At 43.0% G+C, this 23304-nt stretch overlaps 2 protein-coding genes across 3 annotated transcripts; one reads left to right on the plus strand and one right to left on the minus strand.

Annotated features, from left to right (window-relative positions):
* Positions 1 to 843: 843 nt before the first annotated feature.
* srek1 (splicing regulatory glutamine/lysine-rich protein 1) lies at positions 844 to 14470 on the plus strand. Of its 2 annotated transcripts, XM_083930020.1 has the most exons (12): positions 844 to 1066; positions 1203 to 1336; positions 5875 to 5990; positions 7122 to 7283; positions 7450 to 7628; positions 7740 to 7870; positions 7965 to 8067; positions 8158 to 8262; positions 8742 to 8813; positions 8937 to 9051; positions 10261 to 10299; positions 11191 to 11280. In XM_083930020.1, exons 1-11 carry the CDS (start codon positions 939 to 941, stop codon positions 10285 to 10287), a joined length of 1272 nt encoding a protein of 423 aa, XP_083786146.1. In that variant the 5' UTR covers positions 844 to 938; the 3' UTR covers positions 10288 to 10299; positions 11191 to 11280. The 2 variants fall into 2 exon arrangements, with proteins under 2 accessions (XP_083786146.1, XP_083786145.1); XM_083930019.1 differs by lacking the exon at positions 10261 to 10299 and having other exon boundaries at positions 11191 to 14470.
* A 119-nt stretch (positions 14471 to 14589) lies between these two features.
* Positions 14590 to 23304, minus strand: LOC310958543 (interleukin-31 receptor subunit alpha; the record flags this gene model as incomplete). Its single annotated transcript, XM_083929520.1, has 16 exons — positions 14590 to 15319; positions 15443 to 15524; positions 15622 to 15684; positions 15784 to 15949; positions 16588 to 16749; positions 17447 to 17578; positions 18649 to 18834; positions 19380 to 19587; positions 19680 to 19768; positions 20163 to 20304; positions 20569 to 20714; positions 20821 to 20978; positions 21345 to 21465; positions 21571 to 21627; positions 22979 to 23035; positions 23223 to 23304. The coding sequence occupies 16 exons, from the start codon at positions 23302 to 23304 to the stop codon at positions 14858 to 14860; spliced, it is 2313 nt and encodes a 770-aa protein (XP_083785646.1). The 3' UTR covers positions 14590 to 14857.

A 23304-nucleotide genomic window follows, 5' to 3' on the forward strand; every position in this document is an offset into this window, starting at 1 on the left:
ATGACATTCGGACGAAACAATTACGACAAATAAAAATAAAAACAAGCAAATAAAATGTTTTTTTTTCAATTGTCTTTATTGTTTTTTTTGCAGACATGCACAGAAGAGTACAACAGTTGCACACTGCCCCAGAGTGTCTGCTTTAAAGTGGAAAACAAAAGCAAAACGCATCAATCCCACTATCCCTCCCAACTGAGCCATGTCAGACGTGGTCACAGTAAGTAAATAGATAAAAAATAAAATAATAAAAAAATAAATAAATATATATATTTACATATCAATCAAAGGAATAAAAGTTAGAGTGCAGTATAAACAGTTAATAAATTGTTTTGTTTACTGAACCTCATTCAGCAGTGAACTGCTATTTGCACTTCACTGCACTACCTCACTTTAATGAACAATACCGCTATACCTCAATTCAACAAATGTCATTGCACTGTTACTGTCTATTTATTATTATTATTATCTATTCACTTTACAATCCACTGCCACTTTACATTTTTTACTCTTTGTATATTTTTACTCTTTGTATATTTTTATTATTTTTATTATGTTGTATGTATATTCCGATTGCACTGGGTCTGAGAGGACTGTAATTTCATTTTTTGCATTTTGTATGTCATACATATTGCAATTTTTGACAATAAAACTGACTTGACTTGACTTGACTTACTACTCCTAGTTGTAATGCACCCTCCAGGACGCTAGGGGGCATTACTACTCTTAGTGGTAGTGCACCTTCCAGGACGCTAGGGGGCGGCAGTGCACCTCACAGTTTAATGTGAAACCCTGTTAAAATCAACCAAGAGGAAGTGAAACCTCTCGCTCCGCCCTCCTGGATAATATACTGAGCATATAGCACCGAGCTGGGCTAACTGAGGAATAATTATATATTAAATACCACACTTTAAAACACTCTTTCGTTGTTAGCTTGCACAATGAGCGGGATACCGGGGACTGCCGTCGTCCAGGTAACCAACCTGTCCTCGGCCGTGAGCGGCGAGCAGATGCGCACTCTGTTCGGTTTCCTAGGAGACATCGAGGAGCTGCGGCTCTACCCGCCCGAGTAAGAGCAACCCGCCGCGGCATGGCTAGCTACGCAACACCGCGGATTTGCGGCCCGCGTAAACATTGAAATGAACAACTCTGGCGTCATAAATAACTAACCTGTGCTTTTTTTGTCTGTTTCTTTCCTCCCGCAGCAATGCCCCTCAGTCTTTCTCGTCCAAAGTGTGCTATATAAAGTACCGAGACCCCTCCAGTGTTGGTGTGGCGCAACATCTCACCAATACTGTGTTTATTGACAGAGCTTTGATAGTAGTGCCATGTGCGGAAGGTGAGTGCAGATGAGGAAAGATCAAATGTCTTGAGTGGACTTGCTGTGACCTCCTGTCCCCCACCCGTTGAATCCAACCGTTTGGTGTTTTTGGTTCAATTCTGGGGTTGTTGTTGTTGTTGTTATTCACATGGGAAACTGGCAGGTTGTTCAGTTCAATTCAAGCTTTATTTGTCCCCCGAGGGGCAATTCAAGGGCACGTAGGGCAGTTGTGTACACACACAAAACAAAAACAACTACAGTGCAAAATGAAGCAAACAACCGCACAGTCTAAAATGATGCAGTGCAAAATATATACAATAATATTAGGGATGCACGATACTGGATTTTTTTGCAGATATGCTGATATTTTACAACTTATTTGGACCATAACCGATAATGATATGCTATATACACTCACCGGACGCTTTATTAGGCGCACCTGGTGCTTAATAAAGTGTCAGTGTGGTCTCCTGCTGCGGCTAGAAAGTAGGCGGTGTTGTGCGTTCTCACATGCTCTCCTGCATTCCTCTGTTGGAACCAGTGGATATTTGAGTTCCTTTCTATCAGCTGCAACCAGTCTGGCCTGTCTCCTCTGACATCAACGAGGCATTTGCGCCCACAGAACTGCCTCTCACTGGATCTTTTCTCTTTTTGGGACCATTCTCTGTAAAAACCCTAGAGATGGTTGTGCGTGAAAATCCCAGTAGATCAGCAGTTTGTGAAACACTCAGAGCAGCCCGTCTGGCACCAACAACTACGTCACTTAAATCACCTTTTTTCCCCGTCCTGAGGCTCTGTTTGAATTGCAGCAGATCATCTTGACCATGTCTACATGCCTAAATGCATGTGGTAGCTGCCACGTGATTGGCTAAGTAGAAATTTGCGCTAATGAGCAGTTGGACAGGTGTACCTAATAAAGTGGCCGGTGAGTGCATACAAATATATACTCTTTTCCCACACTTAATTGCACGGATCATCAAGTCTCTTCTGTAGTAGAATTTACATATTGTTATGCACTCTTATCGTGTTGCGTGCAAAGTTTAAAATGATGAAATATTAATTCCTTGTTCAAAATAGGAAAACAAATTAAACTCACATTTTGTAAAATATGCCATATTTACTTATGACACTTGCTTATTCAACGTACCTTTTGTCGCCTGATTTAAAGTGTAATTCCAGCGTAAAATCATCCCATGGTCTTTTTCGACACTAGCACACATCTAATAAGCCATCAAGACAGTTTGTTTTTGGTGTATGAACTATTAACGGAGAAATCCGGGAGAGTCGCTAACTGTCGGACGCGGTTAACACTTTAGCATGAGAAGAGTCCCTACACAGAAAACAAAGCACCAACAGCGTAGTTAGTGAAGCCAGAGTTTATTAAAAGAGTGTTTTAAAGACTTACCTACTGGCCCCTGTACCAGCTCCTCTCATAGTAAAGTCCATTCAAGTGGATTACCAAAGTCAATCCCAAAGGAAGGAGCCCATTGGTGCTTTGTTTTGTGTGTAGGGACTCTTCTCATGCTGCTGCAGAGGTTTGCTGTTATTTTCAGCAGCATTAGTGGTTAAAAAAGACCTTTGAATGCCTTCACCGTACTGCCCCGAGCTAATCAGGGTTAGCCACGCCTGGCTGTAGCGATTTGACGAGATTTCTCCATTAATAGTTCATACACGAAAAAAAATCCATGGGATGATTTTACCCCAGAATTACACTTTGATCAAGGAAGCAGCCGTCTATTTTTGTATAATTTTATGACATCGTCTTGTTATCCGACATCCAATAATCAATTTTAACCTCAATATCGGCTGACAGCGTGCCGATATTATCGTGCATCCCTAAATAATATAGTTTAAGGTGCAGGTATGTACATGTCATTGGGTAGTTATGATTTTAGCCGCATGTATTTGACACAGGTGACTTTGTTGTATCACCTCAATAAAACCCTAGATAGCTCGTTTCTTAATTTCTCTGCTGTCACAGGGTGGTTTCTTTCTACAGATAACATGAACGCTATGTTGAATGTTTTTTGAAGCTGCAAGACATTTGCATTTTGTTTACCTTCGTTGAAAACTCTGGATTCTGTGGAAACTTGACATTAAAGGTCCAATATTTAAAAAGTTAGACGTCTTGTTTTTGATTATAAAGCAGGTCGAGGTGCTTTAAAAATACTGTGAAAGCATCCAAACGCTCAATTTACAGAGAGGTACAGAAACCGTGCCCTTAAACGAGCCGTCAGGACCTTCGTACGGATGTGATGTCACAGCTATACTATATATACACGTAGAAAGTGATTCCCCGGATGCAATGACGGCGCAAAGATTCAGCGAGTGCAAATGTGGGAGACCCGGACGTTCTGACCAATCAGAGCACACTGAGCTTTTTCTGGGGGGGGTCTTAGGGCGCACTCACACTGTCCTTCCGCACCGGGCCAAAACCGGTTTTACAGGTAAAGTCTAGTTTGTTTGACCGGTGTGAGTGCAACCGCTCCGCGCCTGGCTGCGGCCAGCTGCCTGTCCACGGCCCGTTTGAGAGAGGTGGGCTTTCGTAAAGCTTGTTTGCACATGTACGAGCACGAGCGTGTGCACGTGTACGAGCACAAGTCCTACGGCGGCTCTGACATCATTTTATGTGCGCCTGTTGGGACATAGAAAAGCACGGGGGCGCGGTACAGACTCACAGTGTGAGCGCGCCCTTAAAGAGACAGGCACATTTCAGAACGAGGTTGAATACAGTAACACTCAGTCGCACAGTATGAGAAAAATAATGTGTTTTTCGAACATTTAAGCACGTTAATTAACCCCAAACCCAAGAACGAACCTGATAATCAGCGTAATATTGGACCTTTAATGTTGCTTGTTCCATGGAAATGACAAAATGAGTCCACAGCATCACAGCTAACGTGTCCCCTTTCTCTCTCTCTCTTTCATTTTTGGTGCTCCTTTTCTTTAAATCTCCCTCCCCCCTTTTTTGGTGCCACTGTTGTTCCCCTTGTGTACAGTCAAAGACAATGATATCACCTCTAACTTGCTGCTTTTTTGTCCACGTGACTTGGTGCTGGATGGCTACTGAGTTTATTAATTTGGTTCTGTATGTTTTTTCTGTGTGATTATGTGTGCATATCAGATGACTAGACTGGCCCAGCTGTTACACTACACTAGCCTGAGTCAGGCATTGTTTTCCAAGCCACTATCCCCGATCGGGCCAACGCAGCCTTCAAGGGGGAATGTGACCGGGAGAATAGCCTGCTGAACCTTCCAAGATGGACACCTTGTCTCTTTTTTTTTTTCTTTTAATTTATTTTTTTTTTTCTTTTGGTTTGTTTCCTTTCATACTTTCCCATGTTGTCCACTCTCTACTGTCTCTATCTAGAAACTACAAGTATTGCTTATCTCTAGCTTTGTGTTTTTATATTTGTTATTTTTTGGTTTGTTGTTTTTGATTATTGTCCAACCCCCCACCCCCCTCTCTCTTTCTGCTACAGCTGCAGCTTGTGTGTGATTGAGTTCTGTCCAGGTTGCTACGGCATACCGGTGGGGTGTCTATCACACATGGGAGGCTAGGAGGATCACTAACACTTTACTCTCTGGTCACCTGTTGACATAGTGAGGGGCTAGACATTGTAAAAGTGAGACCCGCTAGAATCTTTTCAATTCTATTTGCACTTTTTTTTTTTTGCACCTGTGCTAAAAAAAACAAAAAAATCTGCAGTTAAAAGGTTTCACATTTACCACATTACAGCTCTGGTATGGATGTTTAGTATTTAATAATAACACATTCACTCTTCATTCAACATCATTTTCTTTTCCGTGACACATGCATTAATGCTTTTGGTCGTTACTTTTGTTAGTTAGTTCATGCTCAGTGCCTCCAGCTTTAATAATGAAGTGAATTTGTTGTTATTTTGTCTCTTACTGGTCTTAACGTAGCTCTTCTCTCCCGCTATAAAAGCAGCAGACTTTAATCCAGAGTGGAATGAGCAAAGTTCCTAATTGGTTGTTGATGTAGCTAAGTCTTGGCTAACATTTGCTACCGTTCATAAAACTGTTGTTCTTCTCTGTATCTGATGTCCTGTGTGCTATTAGTGATGCAGCCAATGGGGTTGTCTTGTGTTGCACACCTTTCCAACACTGCGAAACGATCGCCCCCCCTCCCCCCACGGAAAAGCGCCCCATGCTTGATACCGTGTGGTTCATGACCAATATGTTTCCAGTACAGGTGACCCATGCATCAAAGTGTTGACTCATTCTCTGCATTGTGTTTTCTTTTTCTTTTCTGATCTATGAAAAGAGACAAAGGGCAAAATCAGGGTTGTTTTTGAAAAAAAAGTTAAGATTTTCATTGAAAATAATTCAGATTGACTGAGAAGAATAATTTAACAAAGGCAAAGTAAGGATGCTTGGTCTCCAGTAGTAGACAGTAGAACTCTTGTAGGCTGTATGGGGAAGTGTATGCTCTCTTTCTCTCTAGAATACAGTGGGCTAATTGTGCAGACATAGAGGAGACAGAGGGAAGAGTCCCTCTATTGCCTTCACTAATATCTGCTTTTGTCCTGCAGGGAAAATCCCAGAAGAGGCCAAGGCCTTGTCGCTTTTGGCACCTGCCGCCCCGGCACCCAGTCTGGTTCCTGGTGGAGGGCTGCTACCAATACCTACCCCCGCTCCGATTCAGAATGTGAGTTGTCTGTTTGTCTGTCACGTAAATACCTAGTTCACCCGACACAACTTTAGCACTGATTTTCCACTCGCCAACGGTATTTGGAGCCTCCCGACAAAAGCCCCAGATCAGAGGCAAATCCTGGCTCGAGTGCTATGTGGGAACTATTCGAAAACCTCTTAAGGCTCATGTGCTTCCATTTTGTGCGTAAATAGAGACGTACGTTATCAGCGTTCTAAACGTCTTTGCCCTCATGCTTATATTCGTCCTTTACGTTGTTGACGTTGAGCAAAACATCCTCTAGAGGGCGTTGCTCAGATTCAAAAGTTACTCCAATAAAGTTTGACACCAACAAAGATGGAGACGATGGAGGAGAGAACGATCCTGCATCTGTTAAGAAGGAGGCAAAATGGCCGGCAGTGTTGTAGACGGTGGTGGTGTGAGAGGCACCACAAATACATCTGAGTGTGGACGGAGAATTCCAGAAATTGGTTTTTACAGATGAGAGAAATTGACGAACTTTCAGTATTTCGCGATGTCCATCGGGGCTTTTTATGACTTGCTCTCTCCTGCTATTCACTGCACTCTTTGTGTCCGGTGCCCGACACTGCCCCCACGATTCCCGGTGGTACTTCAACGTTTGGTCCGTATAGGTACGCATCCGTAAGCTCGCAGGATACGGACGAAATGTACGCAGAGTAGGGACAGAAGGCTCCGTCCGTCTCCTTATGCGTATCTAATGTAGAGCTTAAATGAGCCTTTAAGCGCTTTCAGATGTCTACATGGACCTGTCAAGAAGTCTGGGAGCTACAGCCAATGAGAGCACAAGTCCAAAGTTGTTGTTGCACTTAGAGGAAATAGACTGTAAATAGTAGAAGACGTGTGAAAGCAGGCTTTTTTCATGAACTTGTGTCAATGACAACGCCCCTTTCTCATCACTGCAAATCAGTCACTAACAACTTGTAGTGCTTGTGTGTCTTCTCACGTTTGGTTTTGACACAAAAATGTAGTTTGGAAACCAGAAATACATGTTGGGGATTTCTCCTGGTGAAAGGGTTTGTATTGTGTTCAAGCAAGTCGTGTGACGGCCTTTTAAAGTCTTGTAGTGTGAACTTACCTTGAGTCAAACGTGTGTTTTTACACCCGCAGCTGAACCTTCCTGTGGTGAACCGGATGTCAGCTACTCTGGAGCCCGCAGCATCAGCGCTCGCAGCATCAGCGCTCGCCCAGCCCCCCCTCATGGGAAATGTGGATCCCTCAAAAGTGGACGAGATCAGGAGGACCGTCTACGTTGGCAACTTGAACTCACAGGTAACATCATGTCACGGCTGGGTTCAAACTTAAAATAGTGCATATTTACAACAGCAGGTTGGTGTGCGAGTGTGTGTGTGTGGTCCCCCGTGTCACGTTACCATGTGCAACCATGTGGGTCATTGATGTTTATTTTATTTGACTTTATCGGTCTTTCTTTCCGCAGACCACCACTGCCGACCAGCTGTTGGAGTTCTTTAAGCAGGTGGGAGAAGTGAAGTTTGTGCGAATGGCCGGAGATGAGACTCAGCCGACACGCTTCGCCTTCGTAGAGTTCGTGGGGCAGGAGTCCGTCGCCAGAGCCCTGACCTTCAACGGAATCATGTTCGGAGACAGACCCCTGAAGTAAAGATCATTTTTCAGAGCTGTACAGTGACCTTGTTAAACAAGAAATGTGTAATTCATTCACTCAGAATACCCCTTTTGTGTCAGTTGATATTGTTTTATGTCTTTCAGGGTCAATCACTCCAATAACGCCATCGTAAAACCCCCAGAGATGACGCCGCAGGCTGCTGCTAAGGAGCTGGAGAGTGTGATGAAGAGGGTGAGGGAAGCCCAGAATACTATTGCTGCTGCAATAGATCCAGGTACAACATATCGATTTCGCTGCGTGTATCTAGGCTTTGGTCGTAGAATAATAAAGTTGTTCTGATGCTGAGACTGCCGTTCTTCTTCCTCTAGCGGACATAGAGAAGCGTTCCTCCAGTCGGACTATAAGGACTCGCCACTCGCGATCATGCTCCCGCTCAAGAACGCACAGAAAAAGATCCCGTTCGAAACACAGGTGCCCAACTAAGAGTTTTCTCTCGCTTGACTCTGCGTTATTGTGTCCAGTCGGTGACATTTTGTGTTTCTCTCCCTCCCGTTGGAGCAGACCGGCGCCCAAGTTGTGGCCGAGGAACGACTCCCACAACTCCAAAAGCGGCCACAAGAGACGCTCTCACTCCAGAGACAAGAGACGCAGTCGTAGTCGCTCTAGGTAAGTTGGGAGCAAGCGACACACGAGGCATCGACCACAAAATTATCAGTTTTACCCGGAAACAAGTCCACGCGCTGTCAGGACCCCGGAGCCGAGCTGGATGTGCAACACCATCTGCTGCTGTAGCTGAATTTAACGTATTATAGTGCTGGAATAGTTCAGTTTGTCACATAATGTAACAAGACAAACAAAGTCTGATCCCATGCCACCCTGTTATCCCTGCCCTGGCCAGTAGGGGTCACCAGGTACCTTGTGAGTCTAGTTTCTGCCTGGATTTGGCTCCTGTTCTGCTTCTCCTGGCACCATGGGGGGGGGGGGCAGATTGTATCGTCTTATAGACCTTTAATACAATAAGGTGTACAGCTATGCATTTGTATCACTCTTCTGACCCCTTTATGTTCTTTTGTCCTTAATGCATACGCTCGTTATGCTCACTTTGTCTCACAATGTACTTAATGCAGTTAATGTGGTGTTATCAGGGGACACAAGAGGAAGAGTAGGGATCGGACCAGGAGCCCTCGGAGGAAAGCCAGATCGCCCTCTCCCAAAAGGTAAACCTATCTCTTTCCTATGTGTTCTAAGTGGGTTTACAACCATGTGCGGACGATACCGTACATATCAGGCTTTTACGTGTCAAGTTTGTGATCGGTTTTATGGATTTGACTTCTTCTCAGAGGGAAGAAAGACAAGAGGAGGGAGCGGAGCAGAGACAGAAGGGACCGCTCCACGTCCAGGAAGAGGAGCCGCAAGGACGAGGACAGGATAAAGAGCAAGGCCAAGCCGATGAAGGTAAATAATAAAGCTTTCACTTCAGGAACCCTCTGTGATATAACACTTCCCAACGCTGAGACTCACCGCTACCAAAAAAAGCTGCTGATCCACTGCTCCCGGTCGAGCAGGCTCATAAAGCTGTCGCACCGCCGGTAATTACTAAAGACCAGCTAAAGACTTCTCATGCGCGGGAAGAAAAACGACTCGTCTATCCCACAATTCTCTGCTGTCCTGTCCTCAACAGACGCCCCTCCAGTAACCTTGTTTCTCTGGTGAATGTTTTCACTTTCACTCTCGAGCTCGAGTATCAAACGACCTCAGCGCCGCCCTACTTTTTCAAAGTTGGCTATAAATATCACACAGAGGCGATAACTGGAGATAAAAGCTGACACGTTTTAAACCTATCCCACTCTCCATCTCTGCTGGTGTTTAAACATTTCAAACATCATCCTCACTGCGAACCTGCTAAGTGCTTTGCTGAGTTGCGCCGCTGAGTCTGTACAGTCTTGTCGTGTACTTAAGTTCACAGTTAGATGAAGTGATACTCCACCCTAAAAGGTATTTTTAATAACAGTCACTCACCCCCTGTAGAAGTCATTATTGGTGCATCCTTATTGTAGAACAGCTGCTGCATTTAGAAAAGAAAATATTAAAATGTCTAAAGAAAAATCCAAAACTTATCATGTTGTTAAAAGGATCCTCATTGTGCACAGCTGAATGACAGTATGACGGGCTGTAAACTGCTGTTAATATAGACAGAGTGATGGAACTGGAGGGCAGCATAGGTAACAGTTCTAATGTTGAATATGAATTAAAACAAACGCATAAAAATATACTTAAAAGCAGAAACAATGTGCACATGACAAGTTAAGATACCTTAGCTTAGATCATTCAGGACTGTACTTGTGTGTGTGTGTGTGTGTGTGTATAGAGAGAGATTTAGAGCAGTTGAATGTTAAGCTATTTATGTTTTTATTACTTCGTATCCACCGCGCAGTGTTGTTGGTTTTGTGTGTATTTTGGTGCAATTTCCCCTTGCGATAGATTAAGTATCTATCCTTCTTTTTCCAAGGTCGATAATGAATTTGGCTGAGTATCATTCAAAAGTTTAAAGTCCCGGTACCTTGACTTGCAATGTCGTTACCTGAACTTTATGAAATCCATCTTAACAAAAAGGAATTGCAACATTCCCACATCACGGTAGCAATGGTTATTTCTGTTTTTCAGCTCCTTTACACCTGCGACGCACACTAGTCCAGTCTCCACGTGAGCCCCGTCTCTGTGCATGTTTTTCCTGCATGCGTCCACGCTGCGCTGCGTAACGTCACGTTGTGCCCGTCTCGCTTTTATTCATGCAAGCTTCATTGCGGGATCATATTTGGATCATTTGTGTTTTCCCCCGCGCCGGTGCCCAGCTACAGGCACCGACAACGCTCCTTTCTGTCATTAACCACGGCCAAAATAACCACCATTGCTTCTGCCTACCTGCTGTGGAAGTCCCAGATATTTAAAAATCGCCAGGAGGAACAAAGCTCTGTCAATTTCACTGCCAGTTCCAGCACTGAGGTCCAGATTTGGCTGTGATTTAATTAAATGGGGGGAAAAATAATAAAATAACCACATCATTTGTTAAAAGTCTGATCACATTGTCAGGTTTGTCCACAAGATGACAAACAACGTTAAAAATGTTTGTTTTCTGATTGTGTTTCAAATGGATCACGGTTTTGCTAACGTAGCTCCTCAAAACAATTACCTTACCACGTAGTACAACTTCATCGCAAGCTCCTTTTTTTTTCTGTCGGGTCTCTGTACAAATATAAGGTTACTAAGGAGCCCTTGGGTGCACACAGACGGCTACAGGTTCCTCCATTTTATTTAACAACAGCGTGAGGACACCAGGAGAGCGGGGCCGCTGTTAGGCTTTCACGACAAAGCGCCACGCAAATGTTCTCGCTTCAGTCGAAATCTTTCCATCCGTGAATGAAACGACTTTCTCCAGTTTGCGTCGTGCCCGAGTGACTCGAGTGAAAATACATCCGCATGACACCGTTCTTCTCTTTTTTTGTATGAGCGCATCTCTCTGCCACCGCACCGTTAGTACCCCAGCTGAAGGTTTTTGGGGGACCGGGTTTGATTGTTGACTGATTCCAATTTCAGGTGGGTCGGGACTACGGCCGAGAAGAAAAGGAAGCCTACGAAAGCGACAGGGAGGACACACTCGGCAAGGACGCCATGTCATCGCCCTGCACCCAGCACAACGGCAGCTACAAGACTCACAGAGAGGAGTACGCGTCTGTGGGTGCCGAGCGCTCCAAGTGACTATTTCAGCACCGTGTAAACTAATCCTGTTTCACCACCCGTCGTGTACATACAAACTCACAAACGCCAGATCACCACTCGTAACCGCCAGTTTTTCTCATCATCTCATCATCTTCATCATCATCATCATCTCCTGTTGTACAACCTGATTCTTACGGCACATTCTTGTCATCAATTGGATCCTGGAGCTCATTTCCAGAGTCCCACTTAAAGGGCAAGTGAGCACTCGGCGCGGCAGAGATGGCCCCGCCTTTCCTGTTCAGTAGGGACGCCACATGATATAATGTAATATATAACAGTGCAACACGTAATACTAAAGGAACTACCTAAAGTTGCGTCAACACCTCAAGAGTAATCGGACATTAGAAGCTTCCCGAGCACAGGGCTGCCATATTGGATTGCCTCCACCCCCTTTATGCGTTAACGACTTGAAGAACTCCGTACCTGTTACTCTTTCTGTACGTTTATAGAAACTGTAGTGGCCTAACCCCAGGAGACCAGAGAAATGCGCAGGCCTGAAACAGTCACGAGAGAGAGCAGCCTCAGAGGAGACGGTCACGGAGGTCGTCCCAGGCAGAGACCCCCACAGGAGTCGAGCAGAGTAAATACTTGTTTCTCCAGCAGTTTGAAGTCAGGCTTTTGCCCCGGTTACACAGATTCAACCTGATGACAAAGGCCAAATGTTGCTCTTTAGTCCTCCAGTGACATCTCGACCACTCACTGCAATAGTCCAAAAAGCCTTTCATGCGTCTAAGATGATCAGTATATATGTTATACTATAACATGTATCCCATTTCCTGCAGCAATCTGTGTAAAACGGTAATAGCAACTTGCATTATGCATAATCCGCTTGAGAGATGGAACCAAATTGTTTTTCAGTGTTAAAGAGATTTTAAAATGTTTGCCTTCATTGGTGGAGCTGTCGGCTTCCCAAGGGAGTCAGTAATACACAGAGTACAAAGGAGGGGAGCCATTCGATGTGGAAAAAAGTGAGGAAATTGCATTGGCTCATTGTGTGCACAAGTGCATGCACTTAAAAGCAGAAAAGGCTCAGACTTGGACTCCGGACTAATCTGGATTGCAACATAATGCAGGTTTGTCACACTTCTACAGGCAGCATTCAATACATATTAAAGTTTTAGGACCATTACTGCGGTAAATCCTTATTATTCTGTTACAGCCAAATTAACTTCACTTTGAGTTGTAACTGATAAGATGCACAAAATATTCTGTTGTTTTTGCTTTATTCTGAAAAACACAACTTTCCCACTAAGCCGATGAAAAGAAATACCGCACTGGTTTTCCTTCTAAAAATGGGATTTTCCACCCAAGGTTTACACGGGAGGCGGGCTTGCGTTCTTGTTGGATGTTTGCATGCACATGTCTAAAAAGTGTTTCTCCTTCCAACTGGAAGAGTAAGCAGACAAAATGCTGTAAACTGCGGGAAAATACCCATTTGAATGTGATGTTCACATGTCCTAAGAATGCAGGCATGTCCCACGTCTTAGTCGGAAAATGCTACGTTTTGTGTAATACTAAGGTCTAATTCGGGATTTCCGAACAGGATATGTTGTTTACATGACCTGTATCAATTTTTGAATATTGTCATATTATGAATACTACAAAAGGAGAATTAGTTTTAGAGAGTTCAGGTCAGATTCAGTCTTTAGATTTGCCAGTTTACCAATGAAACCAGATCCTTTCATTCTTCAGCTGAAATTTAAAAAGTGGAACAGTGACTGAGGTCTCCTGGGGGTGCAGCTGTTTGTCTTCTTTACTCTGCTGCTCTGGTCTTTGTGTGGCTGCGACAGAAACATCCAATATTTGCCTGTTTAGTAAGTCATTCACATAATCAATCTACGATCCTCGATCAAAGAATCCACATGGTGGTAAAGCTAACTTGCCCTTTGTGTGGTGTTAAAGGGAGATTTGAACTTCCAGCTCTGGTTTGTTCTCTGTTTTTTCACCCTTTTCCCGGGCGTCCTGCGAAAAGTCGGATTTTAAGACTCGAAGTGCTGTAAATCTAAGAATACAGAGTGGTATTATCATGTTCGCTGACCTGTCGCTGGTGTTATTCATGTCCTAAATTTAGTGCGTCGTTCGGTCACATCAGCGCATCGTTTAATTTTCAGCGTTTCTTCCACGGGGTGTAGATTTCCTTGCATTTTTTTATATTTCCAATTAGTCGCAAGAACGCATCATGTCCCTTCCGCTGTTAATGTTGTAATGCTGTGAAATAATTAAAGAAAAAAAACTATTTACTGTTTTATAGATACAAAAACACGCCTATACTTAAAAAGAAAAAATGTCTGTCGGCTCATACGGCTCCAGAAAAGTGAGACGCAAACACGTGTAGGTAGAACACAGGTCAACTGCTCGCAAGCACAGAAGGGTCAAAAAGTGCCTAGACTAAGATTGTACAGAATATTCTACTAAAATACGGAGACTTATTGACAACTGCAACCTGAATCCATCGTTTAGGGTGTCGATTGACTAATGCTGAGATGTTCTATTTAAGTATTGCCAGCCGTCTTTAGTGGTTAATAGGAGTAGGTCGAACATTCATGGGTCTTTTGTGAATTTGTCTTTTATTTTGAAGTTTTTTCTGTCTTTTATTTTGGTGTTTCTGTTTGCGGTATTGTGATTGTGTCAAAACTGTATCTGCAAATCGGCCCCGGATTGAAATCAGTGTTTGTTTGTTTTTTAAGTTGAGTAAAATATTGTAAAAAGTTAAACTTTTAAAAGGAGACTTAAATTTCACCTCTATGGCTTTTACGAACCTAATTTAAGTGTCTGTTTGCTTTCTTTCCCTCTTCTTTTTGTATGTACACAAAGCTTCGGTTTGAAGTGGTGAAAAAGTTTAGTAAGAAAAAAAAAAATACAACTGACAGTATGTAAAGAATTTTATTTTTTATATCCGTGTATCCACTCTGTATGGTAATGCTGTAGACATCATTTATGGTTTGCTCCTGGGGGGGAATGGGGCACTTGACATCCATGTTTGATAACAGGTTTGAAGAGCTTGGGAGAATGCATGTGGTCGTCCTCCTCCCACAAACTAACAATCCATCTGATAAGTTTCCAAAAACACTCAATAAATAGACTTTTCATTCATTTACCTTTGTTTCAGTGCCCTTGTTGTGCCGTCAGAGGATGTGACCTGCTTTGGCTCCCTCTATTTAGATGTCCTGGTATTGTGCATGCTGACTCACCGTCTGACTGTCATGGCTTGCGTAAACTGACTCGTCATTAATGTTACAAGTGCAGTACCTGTTCCAGTACCGTGCCTGTTCATCCAAACACTCGACGCTGTGCTTCAGTCCTGAACAACACACCTGCCATGACATTTTCGTGTCCTCCTAGCACACAAACAGAGCTAACCGGGACCAGGCTATTTCCTTTGGACAAATGTGTTCATTCTTTTTTAAAGATTACATTTCTGGCAGTTTCCAAGCCTTTTATTATAAAGGACAGACAGGAAATGCAGTCCAGTTCCAAACTGTTCTCACATAATCGTGAACGTGTCCCTGCTGTCCAAGATTGGACCGGGACTAAATTGCCGTATATAGTCCAATCCTGAGTTTACCACGGTCGAGTCCGTGTCCTCCGGTTTGCTTTCCGTGGCTTTGGTAAGCGATGTATTTGCCAGCATCCCCTGCTGAAACATTTCCATTGTTGTATAGTCACTTAAAAAGGTGAAAGGGGAACTCTGAGGGTCCGTTCGTTGGGTGTGTGGGACTGTTTCTGCAGTAACGCCAGGTGGAATAGCTCCAGTTGTGTCTTCTGTGTCTCTTTGGATCCAGTTACGAGTCATTTCTGGTGATTCTCCCTCGTCCTCCGAGGCGTGGAGAAGTGGTAGCATTAGTGTCGACGTGCTGGCAGGGACGACGTGTTGTTTCTCAACTATCTGAAGGCTGTATGTGTCCCATTCTTCGACCTTCAGGGTGTTGATACACTCTAGTATCTCCTGAGCAAACAGGTAATAATCAGCTTGATTTGATTTTTCAACAGTCTCGCTGGTAGCTTGAGGTTTTGTTTGGCTTCTACAACGTTAAAAATGGTGGTACACCAATTGGAAACAGACACTTACCAGTTCACAGGGCCCTTCTGTCTTCTGCATTGCATTGCTTTTTCCAGGGTTAGGTATGCTTGGCCACAGAATCCCTTTTGCTCTAGGTAAAGTAGGTAGCGTAGAGCGGTTATAGATATCTACCCATGTTAAAAATGAATGACGGCTTGTTCAACATACATGTGAGACGGTGAATGTACCTTTTTATTATCGGAGATCCAAATATCAGCACAGTCAGCACAACTGAAAAGACTGTGATGACACTACTGAGATGAGAAAAACCTAAAAAAAGGCAGAAAAAGATGGCTCTTTGCAAACATCAGTATGTCAGACGTTCACTTTTATGAATTTTTAATGGACACAAAGATAGTTGATAGATAGAACCTTGATAGTTTGTCTTAAAGAGGATCGCTGTGCTTCGTACTCCCACTCCGGCGGCGGTGAAGCCTGATATCTGGACGTCATAGGCCGTGCCACCTTTGAGATCCCCCAGCTCGTAGCTGTTTAACATCGGATCCACTGTAATATCTGCAGTCAAAGCGTGACGTTTTTCAGCGTGTTACAAATGCAACTTTGACACATCTGCTTTAACGTTGGACTGAATTTCCAAATACACTTGGAAAAAACAGGCGTTGGCGCTGCAGAGTTGGTCAGTTGGTCCACAACTTTGGTCCAGACTGAAACACCTCAAGAACTACTGGGCATGTTTGTACCAACGTTCATGGTGAAGTTGTACAAATTATCAGGATTCTTATCCTCCCGTAACTGTGTCTTATTCCTAACTGCTCCTGTTTGTAACTAGATTTCTCTGTTTTCATTATTCTGTGTCACTTTACTTTTCTGATATTTCAGATTTGCTCATGCGTTTTTCCAACGTTTTGTGTTTTCATCTCGGCTACATTGCAAAAGAGGTCGCTCCTCAATAGTTTAAAGAGTTTAAATAAAGGTTATAAATAAATACATTTGAGTTTTTGGTCTGCCAGTATTGCTCATAAAGCTCTAGGGACTGGTAAACAAACAGACAATCCATTAAAGATACTAGAGGTGGTTGTGAAGCTAGTGATGTTACAGCTTATTTGCTCCGGAAACATTTATGGATTAGCCAAAAATAAGCAGGTATAGAAGTCTATGAGTGACTTAGTTAAAGGTGGGCGGACAATCCTTACTTCTCTCTGTTCTTGTTCCTCCGTGTCGGTACTCAATCACGTAGATCACGTAACCAAGTAGGAAACCTCTGATGTCTTCCTCTGGAATGGACGACCAATGCAGCGCCACTGAATTCACCGTCACATCGCTGCTGCTGATGTTTTCGGGAGCACTCGCAGGAGCTTTGGGAGCACAGTATTAAGAAGTCAGACTGTTTTGTTCTGGGTAGAAGAAGAAGAAACTAGCTAATAAAGGCTCTAGGGATGGTAATACCGGTCGGTCAGTCCACCATTTTGATCCATACGGAAATACCCCAACAGACGTTAGTTTTCTATGGATGTTCATAGTCCCCTATCCTGCAACCAGATCTGCCGAGCCCATGTTTCATTTGCTCTGGCAGGTAAGTCAGGCCCCTCTCCCATTCAGACAGATTTTCAACAGCTTAAGATCTGACGAGACAATCCCAACACCGTATATCTCTGCCTATGACTGACAGAGGAGTGGCATGGCACTTTTTAGTGTACTGTTTAGCTGTTATTTGAGGACGTTTGTGACCTAGATGCCATGTTTTTCCTTCTTCAAAATGGACCAAGCACCCTGTCGCTGAGCAACAGGTCCTTTCGTTGCTCTGATTGGTTGTAGGTCCATGCAGTGCATGGTCATGAGGCATTTCCCGACAGTCGTTAGATGGATTTCCATAACATTTGATGCAAAACATTCATTGTTTTTCGGAGCTTTGGTGACTTTTCATCACCAGGTCCAAACTTCCATTTCTCCAAAACTGTGGTTTATCTTTCTAACTTTACAATGAGCATTACAGCTTCACAGTTTGTCTGTTTTATTCTAATAACACGGAAAGGTAGAAGGCCTGTGACTTACATCCTTCGGTGAAATAGAACTGTGTACTCCCATAGGTGCTCTCACTGTTGTTCACATGCTCCATGTTGCAGGTCTCCTTGTTTGGCCGTGTGTGCAGAGTGATGTTGTATCTCCTATAAGGCTCCAGAGGTTCTGGGGATTTAAAATAACAAGTGTTACAGCAGGAAAAGATATTTCTTAATGTACCAAAATCCACCCTGCCTTCCATATCAGCCACTGGAATAACGTTTATTATCAACATAATGATAAAACATTTTTAAAAGAACGTTTCCCATAATGTTTACACAGCACACATCTACAGGGGGTTCACTAAAAATGTATTAATTTGTTTATTTTCCAATAGTCCCGCATAGCAGCTAAAGCCTGATTATTTTTTTACGTTAAATTCTGTTTATATGGTTGTGTTTAGGCACTCAGAGTACTTATGTTTATTAACATTTAACTGAAAACACAATCTTTCTCTAACCTTAACCTAATTAAATACTGTATTGACATGTCAAAAATACATGAAATATATAAAATATAGACGCCTAACTCCCCGCTTATTCAAAAATGGGCAAACAGGTAGAGCATGCATGGAGCTCAGGCGGGCCAAATGACCTCTACCGACCTGTCACTCAAGGCTGCAAGCCCTTAATTATGCATAACTTTAAGCCCTTATATAATGTATATGGGTGAGTTATTAAAAAATTCACCTCTGTACAGTTGTTATGCATAATAAAATCCACCATAGAGACTAAAACTTTTTTTTTAACCAGGCTGTTAACATGTTTATCGCTGCTGTAAAGTTAAGCATTTTAACATGGGGGTCTATGGGGATTGACTCGCTTTTGGAGCCAACCTCAAGTGGCCATTCCAGGAACTGCAGCATTTGACATTTGCTTTATTTCTCAGCCCTGTAAGAGTTGTCACTATGCATGAAACATAAAACTAGCAGCAGCACAATCACACTTCCACATTACAACATACAGTAAATAATATGACAGAGTCCTTAAATGCTCTGTGCTGCTACCTAACTACTTGTACTTGAACCTGACCACAGGCGGGACTTAGGATGTGAATCCTGGTCTTCGGAAAGTCTTCTACTTTGTACAAAAACACAGCACATCCTTCACACACCCTTCCTTTCGCCACAGGCAAAACGAATGAGGAGCATAAATTCTAGGGAACAGGGTCGACCAATTATGTTCATGTTTCCGCACCTGGTAAAGGAGATAAGGTCCGATGGTTCTGTGCATCCTGATAAAAGGACATGTACACTGTTTTATGTCCCTTCTTCATCCACTCCACGGAATAGCAGACGTACTTTTGGATGAGATTGTCTCTCCAGTAGATTGTAAAAGATGTATTACTGTGTACTGTCACATTCAGCTTCCCAGCTCCCATACCTGTGAGGGCAAATGTATATTCATTTTTTTTTCATCTCATCTTGTTATCCATCCATCCATCTTCAACCGCTTGTCCCTATCGGGGTCGCGGGGGGGCTGGAGCCGATCCCAGCAGACATCGGGCGTGAGGCGGGGTACACCCACAGGACGGCGGTCTATCACGGGACACATAGAGACGAACAGAGACAGACAACCATTCACACCTACGGGTGATTTAGAGTCATCAATGAACCCAACACCTGCACGTCTTTGGACTGTGGGAGGAAACCGGAGAACCCGGAGAAAACCCACGCAGACACGGGGAGAACATGCAAACTCCACACAGAAGGGCCCCAGCCGGGATTCAAACCAGGAACCCTCTCGCTGTAAGGTGACATTGCCACCCCTGATCTTGTTATCTTGTAGGATAAATATATATTTCCACTTTTGGAAATACGGTCACGTTAAATATATATATATATATATATATATATATATATATATATATACCCTATTTCCAAAAGTGATACATGTTCAGAAAATAAGAAAGTTGGATGATAACTCACTGGACAGGTCCTGACGCTGAGGTATCTCCTGGCTTACAGCTGGGGAGGTGCTGGCATTGTTCACTGCCCTGATATTGAGTCGATACGCTGAATAGGAGAGAATCAGTCTGACCTCAGGCTGAGTGGTGTTTATCCGCTCACACGGGGCCTCTCCGGACGCTTTCCCAATGGTCACGTAGTAGCCGTCAAACAGCTCTGTGGCAGGAAACTAAAAAGCATTTTATCATCACAATAAACACCAGCCATGGCTGCACAGAAGGTACAGTCCCCATCTTATGGAAGAAACATTTAAGAACGTACCTTCCAGGTTACAGAAAGCAGCCGGCTGCCTTTTCTGTCTGCAATGTCGGTGTCTTCAAGGTCGACAATGACAGGCTGTGCAGTCAGCTCTGGAAGAGGACGTTTGTTTATTTATTGTGTAACAAGAAACAAGTTCAGCTTCTACTTCTTTTTCCAGTCATGCAGTGCAATAAACATTTTCTCTAATAACAAGTACCACAATCTGTAGAAACCGCTTCTTTTTAAGGTTCTCCGGTTTCCTCCCACAGTCTAAAGACGTGCAGGTGTTCGGTTCATTGATGACTCTAAATCACCCGTAGGTGTGAATGGTTGTCTGTCTCTGTTTGTCTCTATGTGCCCTGTGATAGACTGGCGTCCTGTCCAGGGTGGACCCCGCCTCACGCCCGATGTCAGCTGGGGATCGGCTCCAGCCCCCCCGCGACCCCGACCCCGGGATAAGCGGTTGAAGATGAATGAATGAATGAATGAACAAATCAAACTGACCTGATGGGACAGTGTAGGCGCCACTCCATGCACACTGTGAGCATTTACTATTTCTGATGCACTGTATCTGCACATCGTAGACCAGGGAGGAGTTCAGATTCTCCACTGTACATTTCTCTCCGTTGTGGGATCGAACAGGCGACTGCGAACAACAAAGAAATGAACAAAGGTCTTGTTTTTTTCCCTGTAATAGACCTTTAGATAGTAGTTAAAACCATGACATTTATTTCATAGGCTAATGTCGTTAAGATCAAGATGTCTTTTGCTAGATCAGGCCCCTCTGAGGGTACATTAAAGGGGTATTTCACACATAAAGGTCAGTTAACTCATCGCGGAGAGCGCGGCTCAGCCTCTGAAAACAGCTGTACGTGAACTTGATTGGTGTTAAAAGTTGATTGACACTGACCTCGCTCCATGACAGGCTGCCCCGTGCTTTGTATCGCACAGAGTAATACTTAATGACCTTTGTGTCCACCTGCTCCCAGTTCACATTCACATTTAGTCTTCCAGAGCGGCGACTGAAGGACACTTCATACGGAGGACCACATCGCACTGAAATATGTGATATATATGTTCATATTAAGAGAAACACCTCTATTCAGTCAGAGTTAGCATCAGAAAGAGATCAAATAAAGCGAAACGTGCTCCTAAAACTTACACAAGGTGTTCGGTAAAGCTCTGAAAACTGCTTTTGTGCAGTTTGGCGACTCGATGTTTTCCAAAACCTCAGCGGCCATGTTGTATTTTTCAAATACTCTGATCTTTGCAGAGGTTTCACTGATGTTGTAGTAAGCATTGCAATACTTATCTCTGCTTCTAGAAGGAGAAAAGTTGTTTTAATATTCTAAATAATTATATATTTGTATTTTATATTAATGTATGTTTAATTTCATGTAATATAGAGAGGATGAACCCTGGGCGCCTCCCTAGGGAGGTGTTCCAGGCACGTCCAGCTGGGAGGAGGCCTCGGGGAAGACCCAGGACCAGGTGGAGAGATTAGATCTCCACACTGGCCTGGGAACGCCTCAGGATCCCCCAGTTAGAGCTGGTTAATGTGGCCCGGGAAAGGGAAGTTTGGGGTCCCCTGCTAAAGCTGCTGCCCCCGCGACCCAACCCCGGATAAGAGGATGAAGATGAGAATGAGATAGAAAGGAGAAAATGTTGGTAAAGAAGAAATCTTACCGATACGGCTGTCGTACGATGAGTGTGTATGTCTTTTCCGATGCGTGGTTTCCAGGTTTCCACACACACTGCTTATCCAGTGAATTATGTTTCCCAAAACAATCTAAATCGCCGACTCCGTCTGAAAGAGAGGCAGCGCACGGTAAATGTTAAGAGTCTAAAAGTCTCTAATGTGACTTCACAGCTGATGATTCAACCTGAGGATGACTCAAATGTTTGTTTTTACCTGGGTGAAGCCCACAGTGCTGGTATGTGGAGGAGATGTTCTGCGACCTGCAGTTCACTGGAACATAATGTGAATATGGTGTGAAACGAGATTAGAGGTTGTTTTCTCACTGTGTCATTTTTACAAGAATGTGTGAAGCAGTGGTGGAAAAACTATTCAGATTTTTTATTTCTTTAAGAAAAGTCCCATGTATGGAGCGAGGTGCTGTTGAGCAAGGCACCGAACCCTCAACTGCTCAGGGTGCTGGTCACTGGCAGCCCCCTCGCTCTAACATCTCTCCATTAATTGCATGTACAGTATATAGGTCCTGTTTGTGCATGTGTGTGTGTGAGACCTGAATAACAATAGAGTGAAAAAATCAAATTTTCCCGTTGCGGGACTAATAAAGGAATTCTTCTTCTACTATATTTATTACAAGTAAAATGAAACCATGAAACTTCCCCAGTTGATTATATTTATAATTACAATTCTTTTTTGTATAACAGGTTTTCTGAAATATCTTGTTTAAATATGCAAATGAGTCTTAATCTGATGCTTATTTTGGTAAATTTAGGAGAAATCTACAGATGCAAATTGACAAAGTGTACATTTTGGATTTTAGTCTGAAACAGAAAACATGTTAAAGAAGGGAAATAGCTTCAAAATTGACCAAATGCAGATTTTACCTGGAGTGTCTCATCTTAAATAACAGTACAAAAGTATCCGTGTAAAAATGTACTTAAAGTATGAAAAGTAAAAGTACTGGTTCTGCAGTAAAAGTGTCTTTAGCTGGCAAATTATTATATATATGAGATGACTCCAGCAGCATTTTAATTTCATAGCTGCTGGAGGAGCTAAAGTTTGAACTTCTTTGTAAACAGTCTAGTCCAGTGGTTCCCAACCTAAGGGTCGGGCCCCTCCAAAGGTGCACTGGATAAACCCAAGAGGTCGTAGGATGCTAAATCAGAGAGGAAAGACACGTTTATTTATAAGAAGTCACAAGTTTTAAAAAAGGGAAGGAACCACTGGTTTAATCTGTAATGTTGTGTTTGGGCTTATAAAGTTATCATTTGTGTTTTTTATCAAATATTAATTATTATAAAAATATAACTAATAAAGCTGTTGAATAAATGTAATGGCGTTTAAAGAAGAATGAAGTAAGAAGTTTAAAGTGACGTAAAATGAAAAACTCAAGTAAAGTGCAGCACTTGAGTAAATGGACACGGTTACTTTCCACCACTGCTGCGGAGAAACGCAACTGTTACTAAGACAACACTTTTTATGACACATATTTGATGATATTTGTGTATTTTTGGGTATAAACATAAGGAAAACATATATCATATATATTATAAAATCGTATATAATGAGTAGAAATCCCTGATGTTTGATTAATAATTTGAAATGTCGTGACAAAAAGGTGAAATACCTGGAGTTGAAGCTCGGACACGAGAGGAGAGTGTGGCGTGGTAGACGAGTATCAAACCTTGAATGTGAACAGCAGCAGGTAGCTTTAGATATATATACCTATAGATGATGGAGCAGCTCACAGAGGTGGATTTATTAATGTATTTAATTCATTACAAAGACAAATAAAGAGGCTAAAGACCTACAAAACGATCTAAAATAACACTATGACTGACAGTAAAGACAGTAAATGATGAACCACTCACCCAGGATGAAAGAGCATGAACGGCGTGCATAGGAGGAACATTTTGAGTCTAGAACATCAAGAGGAAATCCACGGCCGACCAT

The sequence above is a fragment of the Echiichthys vipera genome (assembly GCF_963691815.1).
Source record: "Echiichthys vipera genome assembly, chromosome: 16".
Taxonomy (NCBI): domain Eukaryota; kingdom Metazoa; phylum Chordata; class Actinopteri; order Perciformes; family Trachinidae; genus Echiichthys; species Echiichthys vipera.

Excerpts from the sequence above, each read along its gene's own strand:
- srek1 (XM_083930019.1), top strand. The coding sequence starts at position 939 with ATGAGCGGGATACCGGGGACTGCCGTCGTCCAGGTAACCAACCTGTCC. Across the intron at positions 7,629-7,739 it reads TTCGGAGACAGACCCCTGAA|GGTCAATCACTCCAATAACG; the intron begins GTAAAGATCATT and ends TATGTCTTTCAG. Across the intron at positions 8,068-8,157 it reads AGATCCCGTTCGAAACACAG|ACCGGCGCCCAAGTTGTGGC; the intron begins GTGCCCAACTAA and ends CCGTTGGAGCAG.